Source organism: Pseudonaja textilis, chromosome 3 (assembly GCF_049901715.1).
Source record: "Pseudonaja textilis isolate UNSWEBS1 chromosome 3, rPseTex1.2, whole genome shotgun sequence".
In the NCBI taxonomy this organism is placed as follows: Eukaryota; Metazoa; Chordata; class Lepidosauria; order Squamata; family Elapidae; genus Pseudonaja; species Pseudonaja textilis.
The window spans coordinates 154200485-154222333 of NC_141992.1; the positions used below are offsets into that span (position 1 = coordinate 154200485).

The following is a 21849-nucleotide window of genomic DNA, read 5'->3' on the forward strand; positions in this document are numbered from 1 at the left end:
GCCTTTGACGTAGATTAAGGTTGTGCTGTCCAGACAGTTTAGAGTTAATGGGATTTGGGATAGTTAGTTAGGACTTGTGAGCTGTCCCCTTAAGGGAATGCATCATGGTAAATGTAGTTAAGGTATCCTGGGAAATGTAGTCCATGTCATGTGGCCACATCTGTAACCCTGATTGGTCACTGAATTGACCCTTGGTGGGTTGGGGGAGGTTCCTTCCCTCTTGCCTGAAGCCACCATACCATGCGGCTGCTTCAATCATCACTGTACAAAGGCAGATAGATCAACTCCACAAAGCAGCCACACAAAGTCTTTTTTATTGGTTCATCAGGCATCCTGTCAACTCACATTTATGATGAGGTTCTTCTTAATGTCCAATCCTTTGCATATCTGAATTGTGGTGTAGGAAGATAATAAAGCCTCAACCCCATGATGGTTGAAGAATCCGCATGGTATGGTGGCTTCAAGCAAGAGTGAGGGAGCCTCCCCCAACCCACCAAGGGTCAATTCAGTGACCAATCAGGGTTACAGATGTGGCCACATGACATGGACTACATTTCCCAGGATACCTTAACTACATTTACCATGATGCATTCCCTTAAGGGGACAGCTCACAAGTCCTAACTAACTATCCCAAATCCCGTTAACTCTAAACTGTCTAGACAGCACAAAGGTCAAGAAAGAGACATCAGAGGGATTTCAGGAATGCTACTTTATTGTTATAGGATATAATAATAGAATCTTAAAAGTCTCTCAGATTTTCTTTCAGGCCTATTTTATACCAAACAAAATCAAGACAGGATTAATCTGAGCTTCTTTCCTATGTTTTCCTCTTTCTCAGGACTGAGTTGATATTTCTCCTCCCTTAATGGTTCATTCCTTTACCAAGTGTAGCTCTACATTCTGTTACACTTCTGCTACTGTTACTGCTGCTGCTTATCATTGTTGTTAGCTTGATTTTTATTATTGTCAACTACCTGATAATTGAGAAGCAAATTAATATCGGCTCAAGTACAAGCTCATTTTTACAACATCAGCTCTATTTCTTACATCTATCAGTCTATTTATTCTTAACCTATGCTTTTTTAGTGAAACAACATTTTGTAAAATGTTTTCTTTTGTCCATGACTATTAAATATGCTTTAATAAAAGCTGTGAAAAGTTTTTGAAAGTTCAAATATCTATCTTTATCTGTCAGTTCGTCCTAACTCGCTCACATTGCAGGGCATATCGTGATGTATTGTGATGTTTTTTGCCTTTGCAGAAGCAGGGTGAGCATGGCCTGTGTGGGCCGCATGTGGACCAAGGGCTGCCAGTTTGACAGGCCTGCCCTAACTGCAAAGTTAATAGTGCTTGAAAGATTTGTAAGACCGATTCTTCTTTAATAAGATTTATTCTACTGCCTACTTGATATTCACTAGTTTATCAGCAGGTCTGCTCAGAATAAGCTGTAATGTAACTGGCTTGTAAATTACTGGATTGCCTTTAAATTACTTGATTTAAAAAAAATCCTTGAACAATTCTCACTTTAGCTAATAATCTGTATCCTAAAAGCATTGTTATAATATTTCAGAATTGAGCATCTTTTGCAAATGAAGGGCAAAACTGAGCAATAGTGAACTGTGCAGTTATGCTTTCATAAAACTGTAAAATCGCTTGCCATAATAATATGTTATTTTTACTTTTTAGATGGACCTTTAACCCTGCTGTTCTTACTAAAGCCAATGTTGTCCGAAGTGGAGAGGGTGTGCAAGGTGCTGAAGGTGGTGCTTCACAATTTCAAGTGGGTGATCTTGTCCAAGTTTGTTATGACTTAGAAAGAATTAAGTTGCTTCAAAGGGGACATGGTGAATGGGCTGAAGCAATGCTTCCTGTAAGTTTATATAACTATATTTGTTGTTATTATTTGAAATTAAAATGTGGATAAATTTATTTCAGGACCTTCAATGAATGACAGTGAAATTTTAGAAAATTACGTAAATTATGTCCATTGGAGAGAGGTTTCTCTTTCTGGATAAATCCTATTGATAATCAGGTATAATGAATCAGTAGGAAGGAAATGACTTTCTGTTGGATAGTTTAGTCCAGCAGTTACCATTATAACTGTTGGACAAGTAAGCAATAGTACATTATGACAAGTAAACAATAGTAATGAAGGTGGAGTGAAGTTTGATGAAAATATTAAGTCTACCTATTTTTAAGCATTATTGAGTATTGATATGAATATTATTGAATATGAATTGCAGGTAGTCCTCAACTTACAACCATTTGTTTAGTGATCAAAATTACAACGACTCTGAAAAAAGTGACTTATGACCATTGCAACCATTGTAACATTCCCGTGGTCATGTGATCAAAAATTGGACGCTTGGTAACAGGTTCATATTTATGATGGCTTGCTGTGCCTCAGAGTCATGTGATCATCTTTTGCAACCTTCTGACAAGCAAAGTCAATGGGGACGCCAGATTCAGTTAACAACCACGTTACTAACTTAACAATTGCAATGATTCACTTAACAACTGGCAAAAAAGGTTGTAAAATGGGGCAGAATTCATTTAAATGTCTCACTTAACATAAATTTGGGCTCAGTTATGGTTGTAGGTTGAGGACTATCTGTATAACATTCATTCTCTCAACTATATCTTAGATATAGGATTAGACATTTGTACAATCATAAAAAACAATTCTAGTATCTTAACAATGTGAACATCATCTGGTAGAACAGATTTCCCCAACTTTCCGGCTTTGTGGACTGGCGGGGGGAGGGGATGCTTCGTGCAAGTGGCATGCATACATACGTGCCACTCATATTAATGGAGTGCACACACAGCACTTGCCCACTGCTTGTGCAAGTGAGGATGTGCATACTCATGGGCTCACTGGCTGTTTCCATGGTCCAGTTGCAAACCCTTCACAGCCCACTGGCTGTGGCCCATAGGTTGGGGAATTCTGCAGTAGAAGATCACTTAGCTAAAATGAGTTGGATTATTTGATTCCTGAACATTGAAAATAATAAAAATATTTTATTGAAATGATAGTAGAAATGAGCTTATTTTTTTACATATCAATGATTGATCTGCAGTCATTCATTATTAAGTCAACATTCACGGAACTTTATTGAATATAGAATAAGTGGTGATTTTATAATTAATATTAGTTTTCTTTAATCTAGACCCTAGGTAAAGTTGGAAGGGTCCAGCAGATCTATTCGGATAGTGACTTAAAAGTAGAGGTTTGTGGAACGTCTTGGACATATAATCCCGCAGCTGTGTCAAAGGTAGCATCAGCAGGATCAGCTATAAGCAATGCATCTGGTGGTAAGTTAGAAGCTAACAAATGCTACCAGAAATTGACATTTTGAAATCTGCTATGTTGCTTAGTTTTAAATTTTTGTTGCTGTCTTTTAAGAAGAGCACTTTCATTTAGAATAGTTCTAAAATACACAGTGCGCAGCTTACTCTTGAATATTTTGTTAGATACATGAATTATGATTTATTTAATACATGAATTATCTATTTAACCAATTTACATGACCTCCCGACTCATAAATTGCAGCCTTGGTCAACTAACAGATAATTAAATATGGAACAAAAGGAACCAACGAACACCAAAACCACAAAACCACAGCACAGTAATCGGAAGCCAATTGCAGCATGCTCTCATTCCAAAACCAGTTACCTGAATGGGCTTGTCTCCTGATTTGTAGTGAAAAAAACAGGCTATTATTACAGAAGGGTGACACATTCTGCCTTCTGTCCTTTTGGCTCCATCAATTTTTATTTAACAACTTTATTCCTACTGTACAGTAGTTGTTCAAATGATGAAGTGTTTTAAGTTTTTTTATTCCTACCTTTTGTTTGCTACTTTCATTTTTATTCTTCACAGATTTCTGTAACTTTACTTCCCGCACTCCCCTAGCAATATTATTTTATGGTTTGTCACACGGTCAGCTAGATGTTCAGACTGGGTTTGGCATTTTTATCCACCTATCGAGTCCTTCCAAAGGACTGGGATAAACAAATGTCAATGTTTGATAGCATGAGAGATACTGTGACAGGATGTAAGCTGTTCTGAGTAAAGCTGCCTTTTGCAATTGACTGATGGTGAATTTGTCAATGCTGATGAGATTCAAGTGGTGCCCCAGTTGTTTTAGGATTGCATCCAATGTGCCTGTTACTATTGGTACTACGTTTGCTTTCTTTTGCCATAGTTATTCTATTCCTAATTGCAGGTCTTTGTATTTTGTTAATCTTCTCCAGTTCTTTCTCTTCTCTTCTGCTGTCTCCAGATACTGCCACGTCCCCTGTCCAGACCTTTTTGTCTGTCTTATCAATAATTATTAAGTCTTGGGTGTTATGTGGCAGGTCCCTGTCTATATGAATTCTAAAGTTCCAGATCAGTTTAGCTTCTTCATTTTCTATGACTTTCTCTGTTTTATGATCCCACCAGTTCTTGCTTGTCCATAAATGGTATGTCTTACAAATCTTTTAATGCATCATTATTGCTACTTTATCATGCTGCTGTTTGTAGTCAGTCTGTAAAGTCATCTTATAGCAGATAACCAAGTGATCCATTGTTTCTTTAGCTTCTTTGCAGTTGGCACTTGCTGTCTTCTCAATTCTGGTTTTGTCCACATTTGTTCTTAAGGCTTGGTCTTGTAGAGCAGAATTAGCTCCTCTGTCGTCTTCTTCAATTTTTCTGCTGATAGCCATGGCCAGGTGTTGTTATTATCTGCTTTGCCTGGTATTTTTTTAATGAATGCGCCATGTAAATACTTTGTCTTCCCATGTCTTTTTTCTGTTCTTCAGTTAGTCTTTCTTGTAGTTTGGTCTCTCTAGTACTCCTAAGCCTTCCTGTTATAACTTCATGCATCTTCTTCACTGTCCTTGAGATATTTTTCCAGTGCTCTTTTTTCTTCTTTAACAACCTGATGTATTTGCAACATTCCATGTTCACATATTTTGTTTGGTAAATAGAATTTGTCAGTATCAGTACAAGGATGAAGGGCATGATTTATTGTCATTATTTTTGGGTCTTCCTATCCAGGGCCTTTAGTTCTGCTTGAGTCCAGTCCACTATTCCAGTTCGGTATCTAATGACTGGAATTGCCCAGGTCTTAATTGCCTTGATAGTATTTCCTTCACTGAGTTTGGACTTTAAGACCTTCTTCACTCTCTTGATGTATTCTCTTCTAACATTTTACTGGACTTAGTATGTTTGATGGTATCATCTTGAAGGATGCCCAGGTCTTCATCCAGATTCTTGATGTTATTTCCATTCTGCATTTTGGTTCCTTCAGTTTTCATTACTTTTTGCCATTTTAATGGTGAGCATAGCACTTTTGGCAAGCCCAAATTACCATTTCAATATCTTGGATGTATTTATGAATAGTGTTGAGCACTATTCTATTTATAATGGTTCATAATTCAGCCAGATCTTCCGTCTGGATTTGGCATTTCTGCTGCAAGATGTAAACTGTTCCAAGTAAAGCTGCTTTTGCAATTGACTGATGGTCAGAATTTCAATGCTGATGGTATTCCAGTGGTGCTTCAATTGTTTTGGGATAGCACCCAAGGCGTCTATTACTATTGGTACTATCTTCACTTTCTATTGCCCCTATTGCAGAGCTTTGTATTTTGTTATTGTTTCCTGTAACAGGAATAGCCTTCTAATCTTCATTACCTAGCAGATGGTAAATAACATTTAACCTTGCTCTTGGTGGACTCAAGAATATCTGCTCCAGCATAATCTTTCCATTGTAGGAAATGCTAGTATGCAGACATGATGTAGGCAAGTAGCAGATGTTAAAGCAATATTGGAATGTTGATTGTTTGTTACATGTGTATTAAATAAAAGTATTTTGTTTAAATGCAACATTATGTTCAGATACTATATACCTGGTAATATTAATTATTTTGCTTAATATTCACAGAGAGATTGTCCCAGTTGCTGAAGAAATTATTTGAAACTCAAGAATCTGGAGATCTTAATGAGGAACTGGTTAAAGCAGCTGCTAATGGAGATGTAGCAAAAGTGGAAGATTTGCTTAAAAGACCTGATGTGGATGTGAGTATTTAATTATATCATTCCTGATAAGAGGAATTAAGAGTTTCTGATCAATAATTAGAGGTTCTTGGAAAAATAAAACATTTTGTAATCAAAATAAAGATAGACTTTTATTTCACAATTTTTACTGTTGCAAATAGGAAGTTAATTATGCTTAAAAATAGGAAGACCTACCCACTTCAACATTTGGCTCATTGCTTTTTGAATGTATGGTTTTGCTTCAAATGGTTCAAAAATTTTCCTTCTAAGATGTTCACATTATAATCTTCTCTAAATAATTATTTTGCTTTGGAGTGACATAAAGTTTAAAGTTTGGAAAAAACAAGTAATTAATCTAATCTTTTCAAGTTGCTCACAACTTGCCAACAAGATAATTTTTTCCAATTCGGTTTTTTAAAACTAATATTTTAATACTTCATGTGTTCATATCCTGCCTTTCTTTCATAATTTATGGCAGTATGTATAAAACTAGTTTTCTCTGTTATTATACTTAGTAAATTAAAGATAATTTGGAAAGACAATTGATCAGATCCCTAAAAGAAATTTCTTCTTGACATTATATTGCTATTAATGAGCATAGTTATATTCCTAATGTCTCATTTTAAACTTCTTTGATTTTATTAACAATATATTTTAGGTGAATGGGCAGTGCGCTGGACACACTGCTATGCAAGCTGCAAGTCAAAATGGACATGTTGACATTTTGAAATTGCTTCTGAAACAGAATGTGGATGTAGAAGCAGAGGTATCTGAAAGCTTAAATGTTTAACAATACTTAGTAAAATGTATTTATTATATATTAGTTAAATATCTGTATTATATTTTAAAATGTTAGTTAAATATTTTAAAACAAAATTGCCTAATGTCATGGATTATTGTTTGTAAGATAATATTCTTTTATTGCTAATTATGTAATTATTTAACTAGCTTATTGAATGGGTCCCTTTCACTTGATTTAATTTTGGTAATGGCCAATGGTCTTATTTTAGGGTTATTTAAGGATTTCATTCCCTCATGTAAAATAAAATCAGGAAAATGAAATGCAGGCATACTCACTCAACTAGATAACCAATTAACTATGGTGAATTGAACCAATTTTGCTGAATTGAGATTAATAGATATTTTCCTATAAAAGGGAAGAAACTTGACATTTACATATTATGCTACTGCTGCACCGTGGATGGTTCTTTGCACTAGAAATTGAGTTATTGACTAGGCTGAAGGTTGCATCCAGGAAATATCAGAAGCTATTAATACAGCAGTTCATAAGTAAAATTCCTCTCTTATAAACAATTGGCTATGACTTGTAACTAATATTTAACAGCAAAATAAGTTGCTAGGAACCATGATGATACAGTGGTTAGAATGCAGTATTGCAGGCTAATTCAGCTCACTGCGGGGAGTTTTGATTCTCACCATCTCAAGGTTGACTCAGCCTTCCATCCTTCTGAGGCGGGTAAAATGAGTATCCAGATTATTGAGGGCAATATGCTGACTCTGTAAACCCCTTACAGAGTAAAGCACTATGAAGCGGTATACAAGTTTAAGTGCTATTGCTATTGCCATTTTACATGTTAATTCTGTCTCAATGTGAAGTAGAACTATACACACACATCATTTACTTTTGATGCTTGATATCATTGCATCCTTTTATTAACTGTGTGCAACAATTTAAAAATCTCCCACTAAATTGTAGAACAAAAATATCATGCAGCTGAATTTTAACTATTTAGGACAAAGATGGAGACAGGGCTGTTCATCATGCAGCCTTTGGTGATGAAGGAGCTGTGATAGAAGTTTTACATAGAGGCAGTGCAGATCTCAATGCTCGCAATAAGCGTAGACAGACACCACTTCATATTGCTGTGAATAAAGGTCATCTCCAAGTTGTGAAGACATTACTGGACTTTGGTTGCCATCCCAGCCTCCAGGTAATTTGACTTATTGTTTACGTTTTTTTTTTTGTAACTATGAACTCAATTTGAGCATTTTTTCATACGTATATAACTTTGAAATATTAAATAGGGTTAGCCTCCAAGTTATAATTTGGAGTGTAATGTCAGAACAGGGTAATGTTCAGCTTTCCGTCCCTCCTATCAGGATGTATGGAAGCATTGAATATATTGAAGGTAATAGTAGCTTGGGTGTGATGCAGATAAATAAACTAAGAGTAGTGCTTTTGGTTTCTATCAAATCTGAGGAACAATTATTTCCAGATAAAAAGGTACACCATTGTAAACAGGAATTCTTTTAGTTTTGTGACACTGTTGGAATGTTTCTGTTTTTCCTGCCTTTACTACTATCTAAACATGGAGTTGACTATTGATGTAGAAGTTTGTCAAGGGGAACTGGAGAAATTACTAAAAGAACAGAGTGTCAATAGTGACTTGGTTGTTCATTACCTCCAGAAATATAGACAGTAACTCAAATATAAAATTGCCAGAGAGTAACAGGTATTGTCCATGTCTGTGAATTTCCCAAATTCAAATGATAGGTCATGTATGTGATACAGAATGCACGACTAAATATGCTGTTGGCTAAATTCAGCAAAGGTCTTACTACATTCTTATATCAGGATATTTCTTTTTAAATGAACTTTGCTGAGTTTTCTTTTGTATAGATAAGGAAGATTTATTTAGTTGAAATGTCTATTTCTATAGAAATTTATTGTATTATATGTTAATTTGATTTTTTATAATACTTTTAATTGGAATACTAAAGTGGCATTTTTTTCTATTGGGAAAGGCAGCATCCAATGAACTTTCTCTGAAATTGCTTTCAAGGCATTTTCTATTTTCTTATTGCATTGATAGAGATCACACCCATGAATATTTTCTGTAGGTGTTCTGTCTGATAGTTTCTGTGCTTGAGGCTAGCTCTACAGCTTATGGCCTGAAACAATAGCCTTCCCACTTTTATTGGGATCATTTGCCATAAATATACTTCAACAGCATCCCATATCAAGCTTAGCTTATATAGTTAGTGATAGAAAGTATATTAAATGACTTGTATTTTAAGGTATTATTACTGAGTAAGCTTGAAATATTTTAGGGCAATTCTTTTCCTGCATTTCTAATATAATATCTCTGTGCTTTAGGGGAAACAGCATTGTATTGATGCCTTTCATGATGTAAGGCATCTTAACATTTACACAGAGGATGTTGTTATGTTGTGCTAATTTAAGATCAAGTCAATTCAAAATTATACAGATGTATTCTGTCTAAACATCAACACATTTTTTTCATATTTAGCTATTTTTTTCTTGAAGTTTGATAGGTAGTTAGGGAAGGAGATAAATAAATTGATATAAATTGACTAATATTTATTTTTTAGGATTCTGAGGGTGATACACCTCTTCATGACGCAATAAGTAAAAAGCGTGATGATATTTTAGCAGTCCTTCTGGAAGCTGGAGCAGATGTTACTATTACAAATAACAATGGATTTAATGCTCTTCATCATGCTGCATTAAGAGGAAATCCAAGGTATTGTATAGGTTTATTGCTTTCTAATGTTTGATAAACATAGTATTATAATAAAAATGATAACATTAGTTCAGAAGAGTTTTAACATTAATTTTTCTATAACTCAGTAAAATATATAATTGAACACTATAGAATTGATGTAGTGAGTATTTGAACAAATGCAGGTTATACTAAATTATCCATATGGTTAATTGTTTTGTGTGCAGTCAGATGTTTGTTCTCATGCAACTACAATCTCTAAAAGCATCATGAGGCAATTTAGAATTACATTCACTTTATTTTGCAAAGATTAAGACTATATAAAGAATGTGAACATGCATATAAAAACTTAATGTGAGTAGCATTATGACAACAAATACATGCCCAAGTACTACCCCATCAGCTTTCTTACTAACTGACTAAGAAGTGAATTTGACACATGCCATTTAAATTGTGCAGAAGAATGGGATAAAAGCTTGTGAAATAACAGTTCTGATATTATAATTAATATACACAGGTTACAAAGCAATTACACAAAGTCATAGCGAACCGAATCAGTATAACATTTTGCTTTTTCTGTTGTGATGTTAAAACTCAGAATCACGCATTGGAACTAATTATGGAGGATGTTTAAGTCCAATAAAATAAAGTATCTTTAGCACCTACACAGGATCTTTGCCTTTCTGTTTAAATATTGTAGTTGTGCTATGCCTCTTTGGATACGTGACAAGAATGGCAACATATGAAGAAAAAAAGTGGGGCTCTTAGCTGATCTTCTCTCCCTTGTCATTCCCCCCCACCCCCTGCCCCCACACTACTGACTACTTTACTGAATGAATAATTAACAGAACTGTGAAAAGCCTTTAAAGAAGTGATTCGTAACATGTGGACATGTATACAAAGCCTTTCTTTTCAAATTGCTAAAGCATGCTTGCAAAGCTTGTGCAGCTGCTCTTGACTATTTCCATATGTGTGGTCATACACAAACCACTTGGCTTTGCTTTTGCCTCTTTCGAAGCAGCTGCATGAGCCTTGCAAACCTTATGGCTTCTTCAGTGATTTGTGAATAAATACTTCATATGGGCTTATGCATATTACGAAGCCTCTCTTTTAAAGGCTTTGCCCAAGCTTTATTGTTAAGCTGTGGAATTTGCTGCCATCAGACATGATGGCTGACTTAGTTTTAAAAATGGTAAGATAAATTCATTGAAGTTAATTCCATCGGTGGCTACTATTCTTGTTGGCTGTTTGCTTCTTTTGGGATTGCAGATAAGAAAAAGATGCCCTTGAATTGAGCTTGACTCCTGATGAATTCATATAGTTGGCAACTAAAACAACAAAGCAAAATTGAATTGTGAGCCTCTTCTTCTGGGGTGTTTTTTGACTTGATAGACCAACTTACAGCCCTGGTATTTTTTTAGGTCTTTGATTCTGTCTTTTGAGCTTTGATACTATTACTTGCTGAAATAGAATCATAGGCTGATATATTAAATGTCATCTGAGAAGCAACAACAGTATAGGACTATCACTGTCCTATCCTATCCATGTTTGGTCTAATGCATCTGGTTGGTCCCTCTACACAATCAAACAAAGAGTGCTGGACTGGACAGGCCAATGGCCTAATTCTCTAGCACTCTTCTTGTGCCTGTGAACCACATTATAACATGATACATTTTCTGATTTCAACTATGGACTCTCTTTAGATCTGACTACTTTTTAAAAAGCTTAATTTTCAACCAGTCTATGATAATCCAAAACTTGTAATTAAGTTTACAAGCTATAATTTATGTCATGGCTAGCTGGTATGTCAGCATAACTAAAATTGCTCTTGCCCAAAAGGGAATGGAAATGAATGTATAAAGAGGGCTATTGACAGAATGTTTAAAATAATATTCTGTAATCATTAACTATCTGGTCATTTAGGAATTCTATCCATATTTCTCTCTTAATTGACTAATGTAGGGCTGTCAAACTCCTGGCCTGTAGGCTGGGTGCTGGTCATACCCACACCCGCTTTAGTGAAGAGGAAAAAAGTCCCAATACGTCATGTGGCACTACTGTGACAACATGAGTTTAACAACCCTGGACTAATATATATCAAACATTGGTACAGCACCTGAATTAAGATGATAGCAATTAATGGTATTCAAATCCAAAGTGAGAAAGTTATATTGGATTTAGCATGGACATGTTTGTTGTACTTGTCAGTAGCATATTTTTAGCATGCTTCGAGGCCAGGAAATATTTTTGATTGGTGTTAGCACATTAATTCAAGACTGGCCTTCAGAACTTGGGTTGAAAACTACAAAGTAATACATAGGAAAATACATTATCTAATAGCAATTCACTGAAATCTTGTAATTTAATGGTATTTTTATTCAGACACTAGCTTAATTTTTGTTTTAGGACAGGCAATGTTAATTTAATGGAAAAAGAAAAGATGTTGAATACATTTTTGTCATCCTACTTGTAGTTGCTACTAATTTAGTTCTTTATTTTGTTGCATATGCAGAAAGTGAAGAATCAGTTTTAACTATATTTTGAACTTCTATAGATGATAAAAACATTCTCTGAGATCCCATCTGTGTGCCATAAGGGATAAGATCCAAAGTCTAACCCAAAATTCCAAAAATGAACAGTTAAACATAAATATAATCATATTATCTAATTTCATTCTGTATCTGTTATTTTTAGACAAATTGCATTTAAATCTGAAGGTTGCCTCTAAGCTACTATAGCTAACAGGAAATGATAATTTTTTCCCCTTTTAAAAGCTCTTTCAGTTAATGATCACTACCTCATACCTGTGTTTCCCCGATAATAAGACTGGGTCTTCTATTAATTTTTGCTCCAAAAGACGCATTAGGACTTATTTTTGGTTAGGTCTTATTTTCTCAGAAATATGGTACTAAATGCGTCTGGACTAGATGACAATTTTAACTGAGGCTTATTTTGGGGGTATGGTTTATATTACAAGCATACTGGAAAAATGCTAGGGCTTATTTTCTGGTTGGGTCTTATTTTGGGGAAACAGTGTTTTGCTTTCTTAAGTTATTAAAATATGCTAGCTGTTTCAACAGAGTAAGATGGCACTAGACTTTATGGCAGACAAAGCAATATATGTTGACTCTACAAACAACCTCATAAACTCACAAATACAACATTGAAAAATATACTTTATTGAAGAAAGATAAAAGCCATACGTGTGGAGAAAATCTATATACTATAGAACTTAAGATCTTTTTCTCTTCTCCCCCTCTTCCTCCTTCTGCTTTTTTGCATCTAGAGAAATTTGAACATTTTCTTCCTGTACTTGAGATTGTGAAATATCATCCATTGTTTTTATATCAAATCTGAGAATTGCCAGTTCTTGTTATAGCTTCACCCTGGGCATGGAAATGAATTTCTAGGAAAGCAAACATGCAGTCATGAGCCTAGCAGTGGAAGATACAAGAAAAAAGATTCAAATATATAATTTGCTTTTATTGAAAAAGATACTGCCCTAATAACAAAGATCAACTACTACAGTTTTTATTAATCCAATTATGTTAATATGTCAGGTTCAGGGTTTAATTTTTTTTGTCTTTTCCCCCCTTATGTGATAAAATACTTTTTCCTGCCCATTCTAAGAGCACTTGTACAGTTTTTTGATACATTAAAAAAAAAAAACTATACTACTGCCCTTGGCAGCTTCAGCCATTACAGAGAGTCACCTTAGGTGGTAAATTCTGGAGTGAATGTGGACCACCAACAGCAGGCCCAAGTCTAAGTCTTCCTTCTGTGTTCCAGGTTATTTCCTCTGTCGATAGCAAAGCTGTTCATGCCATACCAGCTTATCTAATTAATTCCAAAATTCAGGTAGAGGATGATGATCCATCACCAGTGCTGAAATTACATTAGCTTCTGGTCCAGTCAGTTCGAAATACAGAAGAGGAGTCTTCACAGAGTAAAATTCCTACAGTTCATATTCGATTTCTAATTCATGTCTTTTCTTTTGGAAACATAGTATCTAGCAATTAAGCCAAGCAAGATCAAACCAACTTATTATTTGGATAGTTAATGACTAAGAAATAGCCTTACTGTAGGCTACTAAGAAGAAGTCGAAACAGGAAGAAAGTAATACTCCACTTCAGTATTCTTGCCAAGAAAACCAAACGAATGCATCTATAAAATCCTCAGGAATCAAACTTGATTTTGAAATAAAGAAAAGGAACAAAGTTACGCTAACCTTCCGAGAATAGGTTCTGATGATCAGTTTTGTATAGGTTTTCTCTTTTTAATATTCCTATTATTAAAAATCAGTTGATAAAACTACTTGTCCTGTAGTGATCAATACATAGCTACAGCTGGTTGAAGGGGACCAAATCCATTAAACATGCGATTTGATTCCATTTTACCAGCTTAAGCAAAGCATTGAAAACCTAGTTTTGCCATCAAGCCTGAGACCCTGAGCCAGTTTCTTGGCCATGGTTATAATGAAGGTGTGATGTCAGGAGTGTTCTCTGCTGCTATTTTATGTTATTTATGTTGTTTCTAATTTCAATTATTTTTACTCTGGTTTTATTTCTATTTTAACTGTTAGATGCCTGGAACCATTTATATGAGATGGGTGCCCATATAAATTTATTAAATAAATAAATTGAAGCATACAGGTGTTTCTCCATTAAATAAATATCAGATATGGGGAATCATACACTCCCTTACATTTAATTTTTGTTTCGAATGCTTCATTTTTATATTATTAAAAATAGAAAAAAAATAAACCTAAGTCATCGAAGAAAACAATTATGGCTTGTAATAATGCTCCTTCGTAGTTATTTTCATTTCTTGGGTGAGAATATGCATATATTTTTACAGACGTTTACTGAAAAGAATTAATTAGAGAACAAAGTCACAAGGTTTGACTTTTTATAATTGTTCTCAAATATAACTGGTTATTTCCAGAATGAGTTTTATTTTGAAAGACCTTTTCTGTTAACTGGTTAGTTCTATACTTATTCTACACCTGTTTTTGAAAAATGACTTTACAATTTTTGGCATATAATTAACATATTTCAGCATATAATTTAATATGCATATGTTTTATTAATAAAATGGGATTCATTTTTAAGTGTAGAACAGCATCTTATTTGAAGACATGTGAACTTTAAGCCATTCTAAATTGGGATAAGATTAATTTGGGCAGTAATAATGCATAACTTATATGAAATCTTTTATTGCAAAGACATATTTCTCTAAATATTCAGTATGTTTATACTTAGGGTTTAATAGAAATTTATCATATATAAAACTTGAACATTTAAAACCGTATCTATTTTTGTCAGTAATATGGGACTGCACTGGTCCAGCTGTTCAAGTATTCTTTTAGATGGCAACAGTTTTCATGTACTGGCTATATCAGGGCAAAAAGTGACCATGGAAAGAAGTATAGCAGCATTTGATAATGTCAGCATCTGTTATCCTTGTCAGTCAAATGGTTGAGATGTCTGAATTACAACTGTGTCAGCAGATGTCCAGAGTTCAGTTTGTACTTCGTTAGAATTCAGCAGCTGACATAAGTAAGGGAGTGACATTTTAGTATGACTGACAATATTCAAAGAAGTATTAAGATTTGTTTTTATAAAGGTGCATACATAATTTTATGTAAGGCTTGTTTTAGTGTTGGTGTATAATTATGTTTTGGGAAAAAGTACAAAGTATGTTGTTCACTTTATAAATCATCATTGTTTTTAAAATGTGACCCTACAGAAGTTAATATTTAATTTATTGCTCGGATGACTTATTATTAGAAATAGACAGTGCTTCATAGAATTCAGACAGGTTTGCCAAGTTTGTTGCTAATGAAGGCTGTTCTCTGATCATCAATCTGTTGATTATAGAATAAAATGTGTTAATGACAATTCCAATATTTATTTCTGCTTTGCACATTTACTCAATGAATTATAATTAATTGTTTAGTAAAGGTATAGAACAATTTATTTGCAGGAAAATCTTTAGTTTCTGTTTAAATAACAAATGTATTGTTAAATTCTTAAGAACTAATAGAATATTCTTTTCTGGCAGAAAAATCTGTATATGAATAAACTGACAAGATCTTAAGAGAAGGCAGTTAGAAATTAAATTTAAAATATGAAGCCCAAGAGACTAAGTGTCATATACTATAAAGTTTAATCCCACTTAGCCTACTTTGAATTTTCAGTCAGAAAACTATAATATATTTTACATACTAACATCCTTTGTTATACTTCTCTATAGCTAAACATGAAGGATTAAAATTAATTCTTTTTAAAATAATGAGATATTTTAAAACAAGATTTACTTTAACAGTATTGATTTTCTCTTAAAGAATAATTAGGTTAATATTAAATAATGGGAATGCTGACCTTTTAGCTGTTCAATTATTCTGTGAACAGAATGAAATAAAAATGTTTTACCTTAAAGAACATCTTAATTCGTTTTGCAGATAGGAATGATACTGAATCTGCCAAACTTAAACTGATTTACTTTCATCTGATGAAATAAACTGTTTAAAAATATAGACTTACTTGAACATACAGGATACTGATACTCATTTGCTTGCTACATTTTTTTTAGTCATAGACCAAAGCAAAGTAAAATGAAAAGGTGCTATGTTAGAAAAAAGAAAATACAAAATTGTCTTTTCTAGCATATGTGCTGTTAGCATCTGGCAAAAATTCTTCTTACACTTTGAACATTTAAAGGCGGGTGAAGATTGCCTTGGCAGTTACAGAACACAGTAATATTTCCCCTATCAAACATAATACTATATTTGTTAAATAAATGTGATATAATATTCAGATTTAATTTTGATTAATGTGCATTTAATATAAAGAGGAACTTTATTTATTTTATCCTTTTTTATTTCCAGCTGCAGCAATGGTTTCAAATAGGTGGGAAAGCCATGTGCTGCAAGCAATCTCTTATTTTTGAGGCTTTTAATATCTTGCAGGTTAGCACTGCCAAATAGCAGCACAATTCCCCACAATTTTTTTTTTATGAAATGAAATAAAATAGGGGCGTTAAGCAGCCAGTAGATTAATTATGTCCCCGAAAAGATGCTAAAAGAGCAAAATCATGGCACCGCTTCAGCTCAGTGGTGCAACGCATCTCCTTCTACATCAAGCCAATTAAATTCTATTGACATGCTTGCAAATGGGGAAATTAAAGGCATGGAGTGATTAAAGGGTCCCACTTTGCCTGTGCTACCTCAATGTGTATGTGTGCGTGTGTGTATAATTCTTTATCTGTCTTAAGACTTCCTTTATAGGAGAGCCAATTTACTCTAGTGGTTAAGACACCAGGCTAGCCAAGTAACTATGAGTCTAAATTAATCTAGCTGGTTGTTGTGGGAAAAATAGGAAGAGCAAGGTGTATTATATGTGGTTGCTGTCTTGAGTTACTTATAAAAAATAATAAAGATAAGGTAAAAATAAATAAAACATGCAAGAGTACATGATGCTTCCCCCCACCCCACCCAATGAGATACAGTCAAGAGGGGTAATGTTTGAGCTGTTTAACTGGGATATAAACATATTAATACACTCTTCCACTGAATCTTCAGTGGAAACAAGGCAATTTTAGCACAAATTTTAGCCAAATGCAACAAAGGGTGCCAATTTGCAATAAATATTTGGTAGATTTCTAATGGAAAAGTTAGGTAGAAAAACAGGGGGCAAGTCTTTGTCGTAATATGTTCATTTTAGCATACATGAAAAACCCTGTTTTTGAACCATATTTTATGTTGAACCATATTTTATGTCCACAAGTTCATATTATAAGGAGTATTCTTGACTTTTAGTATTAATTTGGATGGTTAGACAAGAGATCACCCTGAGAGGTTTTTTTTTTTTTTTAAGTTTCAGAAGCAATACTTATTGTGGTGTTCAAAATTATGATCCAGAAATCATTCTGTATTTTTTAAAATTTGTGTGCTGTTGCATTGTGTGCTATGCCGTGGGTGTTTTTATTTAGGTTTTGAATTAATAAAACAAAAATAAATGATTGGGCAAGAAGGCTTTAAACAATTGCCCCATTAGTTCCCCCTCCCTCCAGTATGTTTTATGCTAATGTTCATTTGATTCTTTTACATATTATCTTCACTTTAAAAAGCCATGTCTTCCACGTGAAACATAATTTATTTTTCTTTGACTGGTTGTTCACTCCTGCCAAAAGTACATACTTCTTTACATTCCATAATATTGTATGTTCATATGGGTACATAAAGAAGTATGTGTTCTGGGCAGGTTTTTGTAGCTGCTATCTGCTGGATAAAACTGGACATTTCGTCCCCTTTTTAACCTAAAGTATAAAATAGTAGTTCCTGGTGAATTTTAAAAACACATTTTTGCTCTTGTTTCTTAGTATCTGGCCTTATTACTGAGAATTAAAGCCTTCCTGTACTTTACATGTACAATAATTTAAAACACATTAAAACAATTGTTCTTTCATGAAGATTCAGGTACTTGTTAGGTTTTTGTTGCTTTTTATTGGCTATTAAGCCTGGTGAACAGCACAATTTCACCAAAGTTTGATTATATAAAATACCTTCATGAAATGGTAATATATGTTCATGTGTTCCACTCTGAGCTTGCATTATCGTTGGTCTTCACGCATATTTTATCATACTTATCATATTTATTTTTTTTAGTATCTGGTGAAGTAGAAAAAATGATCAATTTTGTAACGATGTATGCCTCTAGGAAGAGTCTCAGTTGTATTTTATAAATAATGAGAATATAGCCAAATACATAGCTGATTATATTCCAAGAAAGAAAATAAGTTGCAAAGTGAAGATTTGGCCTTTACTTTTAATTCAAACCAAAGTGAACTAGTTTTTGCAGGACATTTTCAAATTACAAAAGTTCATATTAAAATATACTTTTTGATGTCAAAATTGTAAGTTTAGTAGCTCATATACCTTCACAGGCTTAGTTAGCTGATACTGTAGTTTATCTTTGTGTTCATATTAATCATAAGACACAAAAAACCCCAATATCAGGTTGCAAAAAAAATTGATTTTTTTAAAAAAAGAAATATATAGATAATTCATTTTAAATGATACATAAATCCTCTTGTAAAGTATATTTATAATCGGAAGAAGAACATTCATCCAGTACTTACATATTTTCAAAAATTAGAAAAAAAAACTCCAGTTGATCATGTTAAAGAAAACCAGTTGTTCAGTTTCTGCAGCTCAAGAGAAAAAGCTAGTGCAGCTGATAGAGAGCAAATCAGAGACTAGCAGTAGCTAGCACAATTCTACAAGAAGAAACAGCAATGCAGCAGAACAATTACAACTTGCTTGTTTTAAATTTAAATTATATTGCTCATGCTCTAAAATAATATTTTTAATCTCTTAGTAAAAGTACTTTATTACTAAATCATGCCTTATCCTACCCTTTTATATATAATGGAAATGAATCCACAATGAAATGTAAAAGTAACAATGGAGTAATGCATTTCTGTAAAATTAATTTATTTTGAAATGCTAAAATATTATTAGATATAATACTTAAAATACGATTAACAAGATTTCTTGTCCAATAGTATTAAGCTATGGTATTACTCAATTAAAGCTGATTGTTTCCCATATTAACACTTTACACTAGAAATACTTGATATTTTAGCACACTACTAGTATGTTAAGCTGCAATTGAGATTAATATAAAAAATACACAAATTATTAAAAGATACATTCAGACATAAATCCTTTAAATATGTGGAATAATTCAGGTCTTCTAATGCTCTATTACCTGTAAGCTTATCATGCAGCATTTGCAGTTGGATGACCTAGAGAGAGACATCAGCAGCAGCCATCTCATCTTGAATGTTCACTCTATCGCTGATTCAGCTCTTCATTATGTGGGAGGGGGGAAGCAATGGAGAGGTGAAAATGAATACATATTTCACTATAAAACAAGTATAATTAAAATAGGAGCACATATCTTACAAGGTATCTGTTGTGTTTTCCTAACCATTAAGGTGTTGTGCATAGAACTAAGTTTCTTGAACCTGCTGGACAGAAAACAGAAATATCCAAAGTAGATGCTAGAAAAACCCAAAGAAGGATAATCTCATCTTGTTTAGATAATTGAAAATGATTCAAAAATGTTCATGAGATTGTAAAAAAAAAAAAAATCAGCATACACCTTCATCCATCCCCCCTTCTCAAGCAAGTATTGTTTCTTTCTCCATAGATAGAGGACTTGATTTCTTCATGCTTGAATTTTAGTTCCCAGACAGGTTGCTTGTAGTTATTTTTCATTTTTAGAGGTCAATCACTGCTTTTGAGGTCAGGACTTCCACATGCATGCTGTTTAGCATGAATCCATTTGCTACTCAGGGCACTAGCAAAACTATTTCAGCTTTATAGGCAGCCAGGCATTTGAAACATCCACTCCCAGGCTGTCTTTTGCCTCTCTCTTCCCTGACCATATTTAGTCAACCATTGCAAAAAATAGTATCTCAACTGTTGGTTGCTGTTCCAGGAACAGACGGTGCCTCTGTCTTTTACTCTGCCTATTGATGGCTCTTCCTGCAGTTTTACTACTCAGTACCTATATGTGTGGTATCAAATTTGGTGGCATGTTTCAACTTAAGTTTTTCTAAAAAAAATTTTTTTTATTGATGTTCAAATTCTGATATCTCAGTCACTGTGTTTATTCTTCTAAAAATGAAAGCAAGATAATAAGAGGAAAGTCAGAATGAAGTAACATTTCAAAAACTTTAGAAATCCTTGTTTTGTGAAAAAAAAGAATCAAATACACTATGGAATAAAGAATCAAACCTTTGTGATAATCAGGATGGAAGAAACTATGTTCTTAGTTTTAATTTTAAATTGAAGTTTTGACTTATAACTTGCATTTTATTTTAGAAAACTACAGCGTATCTTAGGAATATGTGTATATATATTAACTTTAGTTTGTTTGTCTTTAAAACATTTTTGAGTTTTTCTAATTTTATTTGTACATTAAATGTGATTTGTGTTCTGTCTTGACAAAATGTCAATAACAATAACAGGCATAATCTGTAAAACATTCTACAAAAGTATAACTTTTCTCTGATTGCTCTTTTTGTGGAGAACTGAAGGTTGGTAAGATACAGAGATTAGTTGTCCATTGCTCATGAGAGAGTGTAAGTAATTGGACTCCTCTGTTAAGTATTTTTAAATAACCATCCAGAATAGTTTATATCTAGATGTATCTCTAGATTTGTATTTTTTTCATAAACCTACCTTACCTTGATAAATCTATGTAGCAATGCCCATATTTTCATTATTTAAATGGCTACCAGTGAAAGGATTTCTTTTATGGCACTCTATATATGGAATGGATACATTGGATATATGATTATATGTATATGATTCTCCCCTCCCCAGTGTGTGTATTATTCCATTAACTGTTTTTTAAGACTATTTGATAGCATTCAAAAATCTTTCTAATGAATTTATTATGTGTGTTTTAATTATCTGTAAACTACATTGAAAAATGTTTTTGAGATAGGATATAAATATATTTAAATGGTAAACTACGCCAGGGTTTTCTTGTCCTCAGTTTTTCTAGCTCTTATATTATGATCAATGTAAAAAGATTTATATTATGTCTGGCAAAAAAAGGAAGACTTAAAAGCATTTGAAGTTGCCTTTTAAAAAGAATAGTTTTGAAGGGTAAATTAAGTTTTTAAGAGGGGAAGTCTGAAAGATACACGTTCCCCAAGCTGCACAAAAATACATATACATGCTTGTTATATAAACCCCCCCCTCAAGCTACACAGAAGTACAACACCTCATATTGCCAGTATGAATTCCCATACAAAATTCCATTCATATATAATTGGGAAAAGAAAGTATGAAATGTCAGCATGGTAGATTGAAACACAGCAGGTGGTGTATAAACTGCAGGAACGTAATTCTCAAACATGAAGTAATGATATTTGAGGCTAGGGGGAAGAGTAAATAAATGTGAGATACAGGATAGTGTTGACTTCCTTCCCATTTTCAAAGCCTGTCATTACTAGATTTCATTTATTCATTTCTCTGATATCTGATAGGTCACCCACTCATGGTAGCTAAGCATTCACAAATATCTGTATATATTGCATGTGGCAAATTGAGTAGGAAATTTGAAAAATATATCTTGTTATGAAATTTTATATACATTTTCTCAGAAGTAAGCCCCATTGAGTTCAGGGGAATTAAATCATTACCGTATTATTGTAAAATAGCTATTAGTACTAAAAAGTATATTAAACTAATATACTTTTATGGTGATGTATAAGACAATATGAATAAACTTCAGAACT

The 21849-nt window shown here is 33.4% G+C and overlaps 1 protein-coding gene and 1 long non-coding RNA gene across 8 annotated transcripts in view; one reads left to right on the forward strand and one right to left on the reverse strand.

Annotated features, from left to right (window-relative positions):
* MIB1 (MIB E3 ubiquitin protein ligase 1) overlaps positions 1–21849 on the forward strand; it is a 51931-nt gene that overhangs the window by 15331 nt on the left and 14751 nt on the right. For 5 of the 6 annotated variants that reach the window (XR_003373940.2, XM_087931154.1, XM_087931155.1 and 2 more), the window contains exons 7-12: positions 1687–1870; positions 3171–3315; positions 5931–6064; positions 6702–6809; positions 7798–7995; positions 9398–9549. Coding sequence is in view for 5 of the 6 variants with exons in the window: in XM_087931154.1 (XP_087787280.1) it covers positions 1687–1870; positions 3171–3315; positions 5931–6064; positions 6702–6809; positions 7798–7995; positions 9398–9549 (921 nt within the window). In the remaining variant the exon portion in view is untranslated. The remainder of the gene's footprint in view (positions 1–1686; positions 1871–3170; positions 3316–5930; positions 6065–6701; positions 6810–7797; positions 7996–9397; positions 9550–21849) is intronic. The other variant, XM_026699313.2, reaches the window with a different exon arrangement.
* LOC113435482 (uncharacterized) lies at positions 9807–20059 on the reverse strand. Of its 2 annotated transcripts, XR_015743177.1 has the most exons (5): positions 19499–20059; positions 19302–19401; positions 18670–18807; positions 12688–15394; positions 9807–12110 (listed from the first exon to the last, which is right to left on the reverse strand). It is a non-coding gene; the product is annotated as an uncharacterized LOC113435482 (long non-coding RNA). The 2 variants fall into 2 exon arrangements; XR_015743178.1 differs by lacking the exon at positions 9807–12110 and having other exon boundaries at positions 12692–13715.